The sequence below is a fragment of the Onthophagus taurus genome, chromosome 10, assembly GCF_036711975.1.
Source record: "Onthophagus taurus isolate NC chromosome 10, IU_Otau_3.0, whole genome shotgun sequence".
Taxonomy (NCBI): domain Eukaryota; kingdom Metazoa; phylum Arthropoda; class Insecta; order Coleoptera; family Scarabaeidae; genus Onthophagus; species Onthophagus taurus.
This window is the reverse complement of record NC_091975.1, coordinates 10051633-10059407: the sequence shown is the minus strand read 5'-3', so window position 1 is coordinate 10059407 and position 7775 is coordinate 10051633. Positions and strand designations below refer to the sequence as shown.

The following is a 7775-nucleotide window of genomic DNA, read 5'->3' as shown; positions in this document are numbered from 1 at the left end:
CACACAAGTCTTATTTAATCGATACAAAATCATTAATTTTTCTTATTTAACATTTATTTAATCTTTAAAATTAGACTAGTACGCATAGTTTATTTATAACAAATAATAATTACTTTAATCGTTTAATGATACATGGAGAGAGAAAGAATCGATCAATTTGAATGAGAAGAATCACAGATTGAAATAGAAAGTAGTCAAAAAAAAAATAAATTAATTAGGCAGTGATCAAAATTTCTTTTTTGTTTTAGTCTTAAAAAGCGTATCACATAACTTAACACTTATTACGGTTTATAATCATTCTTGGGGGCATCGTTTTCATCCCCTATTTCGCCTCGTTTTTCCTTCAAATTTTTTTGTATTACAAAGAGAGCTAATAATTAATTTTCCCAAAACTTCCTCATTCAACTAAGCGCTAATAAAGGTTCAAATAAATCTGTACGCGTCGTTACCACTTTCCTTTGGTTATTTTTTGGCTGTTTTTGTTTCTTCCCAATCAAAAATTTCGATAACTTCACTTTCGACTTGGATAACTTCTTCGTTACACTTCTTTCCGTCGCCTCCAAATCGATTAAAGCTAAATGTTCCAAAATATTCTTCGGCTTTTTCTTTTCTTGGGTTATTTCTAATTTTTCCTCGGCCAGTTTTGATTTGGTCCCATTTTTGTTCGCGTAAACGACGACGAAATGCGAATAAGAGGGAGTGTTGATGTCGGCGAAATCCCTAAAATTCTCGAATTGTTCGTGTTGACTCGGTCTTTTATTGTTGTTGTAAAACGATGGTCTTCCATGTCCGTTGTGATAAAACGAGTACCCCCCATCGTAATCGAATTCTTCGCTATCTTTATCATTGTAAAAAGTTCCTCCTTTAATAACCCCGAAATTTCCCGATCCCAAAATGCTGTTTTCGTTTGGGGATCGATCTTCGTAATAATCGCCTTTATACCCGCTTATTCTGGCCGATTCAAATCCGACGTGTTGTTGGTAAGCTGTTGGGCGGTGGCTGTAAGCTGTTTCTGGTTGGTAATAAAACGGTCTTGAATGGCCTAAAGGTTGGTCGTTGTATTGCGCGAAAGATGGGTAAAAATTTTGGCTGTCTTGAGAAACATCTAATTTTTCATTTTCATCGTTTTCCATATACATATCGGAATCGTCGAGATTTGATTCTTTTTGGTGGGTTGGCTCGGCTTCCTGATCTACTGGGAGTACTCCTAAAAATTAAAAGAAAACTTAATTAAGTAACTTTTACATCACCTCAAAAAAAATTATCTAAAACTTAGCCATTAAGAATTCTTTTTTGTTGATAAGGTCATAATTACTTTTTTATGTCGCTTTAAAAACCTCATTTGGGTTTGGTGAAAGGAAAATATGTTAATAAACAAGTAGTAGTAATTGTATGGTTAAGTTGTCGGTTGGAGTTGAATTTATTAACAACTCCAGAAATGAAACGTTCGTGTGTGGTCATTCTCAATCAGAAATTAGAAAATTCATTTTAGAATTGTTTATAAGAATAATTTTTGATTTAATTTCTAAAATCTTTACTTTAATAGAAATGCAATTAGTATTTCGGAAGCTTGAATAGGAAATTCCAAGAAATGAAGACTTTCAGAAATCAATCAGAAAACTGAAAATTTAATTGGAGAAGGATGTCTTGTAAAAGATCGGAATGTATAAAAATATTTTCCGTTCACCCCTTAATGCCATTTATGTGGCACTTTGTCGCTTTTGTGGGACACCTGTATATAACAAAAATTTATATTTAAAGGTTGTCAAAAATAAGAAAAAAAAAAACGAGAAATTATGACAAATCGCATAAAAGACTAAAATGTATTCCTCGTCTATTGAGAAAGTCTAAACAGGTCTAAACACAAAAGGTTTAAAGAAAAAAGAAAATTTGCTTTATTTTATGTATAACAGTTTTTAAAAAATCGTGAAAAATCGAAATCTTAAGATGTCTTGATGAAATATTTGTTACTTATAAAGGAAAGTGTGTTCTTTTTCATGATCAAAACCGCATTTGAAAATCTTTATTGGTTCTTGAGATAATAGATTTTGAATCAACCTCAATTTTTAGCTACATATCAAATTGATGTCAGAGTTTATAAAAAATCGTAAAAAATCTAAATTTTAAGATATCTTGATGAAATATTTGTTACTAATAAAGGAAAGTGTGTACTTTTTCATGGTGAAAACCGTATTTGAAAATCTTTATTCGTTCTTGAGATAACAGCTTTTGAATCAACCTCAAATTTTAGCTACACAACAAATTGATGTATAGTTTATAAAAAATCGTAAAAAATCGAAATTTTAAGATATCTTGATGTAATATTTGTTACTTATAGAGGAAAGTGTGTACTTTTTCATGATCAAAACCGTATTTGAAAATCTTTATTCGTTCTTGAGATAATAGCTTTTGAATCAACCTCAATTTTTAGCTACATATCAAATTGATGTCAGAGTTTATAAAAAATCGTAAGAAATCGAAATTTTAAGATATCTTGATGAAATATTTGTTACTTATAGAAGAAAGTGTGTACTTTTTCATCATCAAAACCGTATTTGAAAATCTTTATTCGTTTTTGAGATAATAGCTTTTGAATCAACCTCAGTATTTAGCTTCATATCAAATTGATGTTAGAGTTTATAAATAATCGAAATTTTAAGATATCTTGATGAAATATTTGTTACTTATAGTAATGTAAAAGATCGGAATGTATAAAAATGTTTTCCGTTCACCCCTTAAAGCCATTTATATGCTTTGTCGCTTTCGTGGGACACCTCTATATAACAAAAATTTACATTTAAAGAAGGTTGTCAAAAATAAGAAAAAAAAAAACGAGAAATTATGACTAATCGCATAAAAGACTAAAATGTATTCCTCATCTATTGAGAAAGTCTAAACAGGTCTAAACACAAAAGGTTTAAAGAAGAAAGAAAATTTGCTTCATTTTATGTATAACAGCTTTTAAAAAATCGTGCAAGATCGAATCTTAAGATATCGTGATGACATATGTGTTACTTATAGAGGAAAATGTGTACTTTTTCATGATAAAAACCGTATTTGAAAATCTTTATTCGTTCTTGAGATATCAGCTTTTGAATCAACCTCAATTTTTAGCTACATATCAAATTGATGTCAGAGTTTATAAAAAATCGTAAAAAATCGAAATTTTAATATATCTTGATGAAATATTTGTTACTTATAGAGGAAAGTGTGTACTTTTTCATGAACAAAACCGTATTTGAAAGTCTTTATTCGTTCTTGAGATAATAACTTTTGAATCAACCTCAATTTTTAGCTACATACCAAATTGATGTCAGAGTTTATAAAAAATCGTAATTTTAAGATATCTTGATGAAATATTTGCTACTTATAGAGGAAAGTGTGTACTTTTTCATGGTCAAACCCGTATTTGAAAATCTTTATTCGTTCTTGAGATAATAGCTTTTGAATCAACCTCAATTTTTAGCTACATATCAAATTGATGTTATAGTTTATAAAAAATCGCAAAAAATCGAAATTTTAAGATATCTTGATGAAATATTTGTTACTTATAGAGGAAAGTGTGTACTTTTTCATGATCAAAACGGTATTTGAAAATCTTTATTCGTTCTTGAGATAATAGCTTTTGAATCAACCTCAATTTTTAACTACATGACAAATTAATGTTATAATTTATAAAAAATCGTAAAAAATCGAAATTTTAAGATATCTTGATGAAATATCTGTCACTTATAGAGGAAAGTGTGTACTTTTTCATGATCAAAACCGTATTTGAAAAGCCTTATTCGTTCTTGACATAATAGCTTTTGAATCAACCTCAATTTTAAGCTACATAACAAATTGATGTCATAGTTTATAAAAAATCGTAAAAAATCGAAATTTCAAGATAGCTTGATGAAATATTTGTTACTTATAAAGGAAAGTGTGTACTTTTTCATGATCAAAACCGTATTTCAAAATCTTTATTCGTTCTTGAGATAATAGCTTTTGAATCAACCTCAATTTTTAGCTATATAACAAATTGATGTCATAGTTTTAAAAAATCGTAAAAAATCGAAACTTTAAGATATCTTGATGCAATATTTATTACTTATAGAGGAAAGTGTGTACTTTTTCATGATCAAAACCGTATTTGAAAATCTTTATTCGTTCTTGAGATAATAGCTTTTGAATCAACCTCAATTTTTAGCTACATAACAAATTGATGTCAGAGTTTATAAAAAATCGTAAAAAATCGAAATTTTAAGATATCTTTATGAAATATTTGTTACTTATAGAGGAGAGTGTGTACTTTTTCATGATCAAAACCGTATTTGAAAAGCTTTATTCGTTCTTGAGATAATAGCTTTTGAATCAACCTCAATTTTTAGCTACATATCAAATTGATGTCAGAGTTTATAAAAAATCACAAAAGATCGAAATTTTTAGGTATCTTGATGAAATATTTGTTACTTATAGAGGAAAGTGTGTACTTTTTCATGGTCAAAACCGTATTTGAAAATCTTTATTGGTTCTTGAGATAATAGCTCTTGAATCAACCTCAATTTTTCGCTACATATCAAATTGATGTCAGAGTTTATAAAAAATCGTAAAAAATCAAAATTTTAAGATATCTAGATGAAATATTTGTTACTTATAGAGGAAAGTGTGTACTTTTTCATGATCAAAACCATATTTGAAAATCTTTTTTCGTTTTTGAGATAATAGCTTTTGAATCAACCTCAATTTTTAGCTACATAACAAATTGATGTCAGACTTTATAAAAAATCACAAAAAATCGAAATTTTAAGATATCTTGATGAAATATTTGTTACTTATAGAGGAAAGCGTGTACTTTTTCATGATCAAAACCATATTTGAAAATCTTTATTCGTTCTTGAGATAATAGCTTTTGAATCAATCTCAATTTTTAGCTACATATCAAATTGATGTCAGAGTTTATAAAAAATCGTAAAAAATCGAAATTTTAAGATATCTTGATGAAATATTTGTTACTTATAGAGGAAAGTGTGTACTTTTTCATGTTCAAAACCGTATTTGAAAATCTTTATTCGTTTTTGAGATAACAGCTTTTGAATTAACGTCAGTATTTAGCTACATAACAAATTGATGTCATAGTTTATAAAAAATCACAAAAAATCGAAATATTAAGATATCTTGATGAAATATTTGTTACTTACAGAGGCGAGTGTGTACTTTTTCATGGTCAAAACCGTATTTAAAAATCTTTATTCGTTCTTGAGATAATACCTTTTGAATCAACCTCAATTTTTAACTACATAACAAATTGATGTTATAGTTTATAAAAAATCGAAATTTTAAGATATCGTGATGAAATATTTATTACTTATAGAGGAAAGTGTGTACTTTTTCATGATCAAAACCGTATTTGAAAATCTATATTCGTTCTTGAGATAATAGCTTTTGAATCAACCTCAATTTTTAGCTACATATCAAATTGATGTCATGGTTTATAAAAAATCGTCAAAAATCGAAATTTTAAGATATCTTGATGAAATATCTGTTACTTACAGAGGAAAGTGTGTACTTTTTCATGGTCAAACCCGTATTTGAAAATCTTTATTCGTTCTTGAGATAACAGCTTTTGACTCAACCTCAATTTTTAACTACATAACAAATTGATGTTATAGTTTATAAAAAATTGTAAAAAATCGAAATTTTAAGATATCTTGATGAAATATTTGTTACTTATAAAGGAAAGTGTGTATTTTTTCATGATCAAAACCATATTTGAAAATCTTTTTTCGTTTTTGAGATAATAGCTTTTGAATCAACCTCAATTTTTAACTACATACCAAATTGATGTTATAGTTTATAAAAAATCTTAAAAAATCGAAATTTTAAGATATCTTCATGAAATATTTGTTACTTATAGAGGAAAGTGTGTACTTTTTCATGATCAAAACCATATTTGAAAATCTGTTTTCGTTCTTGAGATAATAGCTTTTGAATCAACCTCAATTTTTAGCTACGTAAGAAATTGATGTATACTTTATAAAAAATCGTAAAAAATCGAAATTTTAAGATATCTTGATGAAATATTTGTTACTTTTAGAAGAAAGTGTGTACTTTTTCATGATCAAAACCGTATTTGAAAAGCTTTATTCGTTCTTGAGATAACAGCTTTTGAATCAACCTCAATTTTTAGCTACATAACAAATTGATGTCATAGTTTTAAAAAAATCGTAAAAAATCGAAATTTTAAGCTATCTTGATGAAATATTTGTTACTTATAGAGGAAAATGTGTACTTTTTCATGATCAAAACCGTATTTGAAAAGCTTTATTCGTTCTTGAGATAACAGCTTTTGAATCAACCTCAATTTTTAGCCACATACCAAATTGATGTCAGAGTTTATAAAATATCGTAATTTTAAGATATCTTGATGAAATATTTATTACTTATAGAGGAAAGTGTGTACTTTTTCATGGTCAAAACCGTATTTCAACATCTTTATTCGTTCTTGAGATAATAGCTTGTGAATCAACCTCAATTTTTAGCTACGTAAGAAATTGATGTATAGTTTATAAAAAATCGTAAAAAATCGAAATTTTAAAATATTTTGATGAAATATTTGTCACTTATAGAGGAAAGTGTGTACTTTTTCATAATCAAAACCATATTTGAAAATCTTTTTTCGTTCTTGAGATAATAGCTTTTGAATCAACCTCAGTATGTAGCTACATATCAAATTGATGTCAGAGTTTATAAAAAATCGTAAAATAATAATAATAATTTAATAATAAATAATTTTTAAATTTAAAAATTTTTCATACCATAATAATTTCGCGTAGGCATTTAACATTAGCATGTGTTAATAAAGATTATGATGAATTATGTGCAAATTTAATAGGTGTTATGAATATTTTTGCGACGTCGCCTACAAAAAATATCCTCGACAACTCTTCCGCATTATCAAGATGACAAATTTAAGTAATTTGCAATTTAAATGGTATAAAAAAATCGTCAAGGTTAAATTTGGAAAATTTTATAACTTCTTTACGTTACAACGAAACAATTACGTTATTTAACGCTCTGATAATCATTATTTTGATTGCGTTCTTAACAACCCGATTTCGCGATGATTAATAAAAATTTATTAAAAATTAATCCTTGTTTTGTGGTATTTCTTAAGATACAAAAAATTGAATAAGAAATAAAAAATAGAAGCAGGAAATAATGAGTAATAATAATAATTATTGCGGTTTGGAGCAATTTTAAAATTTTTTATGATAGTGTAACAGGTGGCATTGATATTTCAACGATTAATTTAGCAATTTATTCCCATTCTCTCATCGAATTTAACGGCTAAGTAATTATTGTTTTTCTTAAACCACTTACGTTGCTAAATCTTTTATTTAGTGGTTATAAAGAAGCGATGGGTACGAATTGCTGAATAAAACATAAGGAGAAATTGAACGTTCGCATCTGAGTTACGCAACTTGACAAAATGGAAAAGCTTTTTTCTTTTCACGCTCATCGTGCTTTTTCGAATTCGTAATCGAATCGATCAGATGCACTCGCGTAATGCATCCACACGTTCCATCACACGTTTATTCATTTACCGGAAGAGAAAATATGCTCTTTTCATCAATACATTGAAGAATCATTAAGTACTTATTAATATTTTATGACGAGGAATAAATTTGTATACATAAATTATTATGTAATATTCATTATATATTTTTTTATTAAGTATAATGTATGTAAATCGTTTCAATAATGTCAAAAGTTAAATGAATCAAGAAAGATTG

The 7775-nt window shown here is 27.4% G+C and overlaps 1 protein-coding gene across 1 annotated transcript in view; it reads right to left on the bottom strand.

Moving 5' to 3' along the window:
- Window positions 1-247: 247 nt before the first annotated feature.
- Window positions 248-7775, bottom strand: part of LOC111417212 (uncharacterized) — a 33286-nt gene continuing 25758 nt past the window's right edge. The window contains exon 2 of the mRNA XM_071199340.1: window positions 248-1207. Within this exon, the coding sequence (XP_071055441.1) occupies window positions 402-1207 (806 nt within the window). The 3' untranslated portion in view covers window positions 248-401. The remainder of the gene's footprint in view (window positions 1208-7775) is intronic.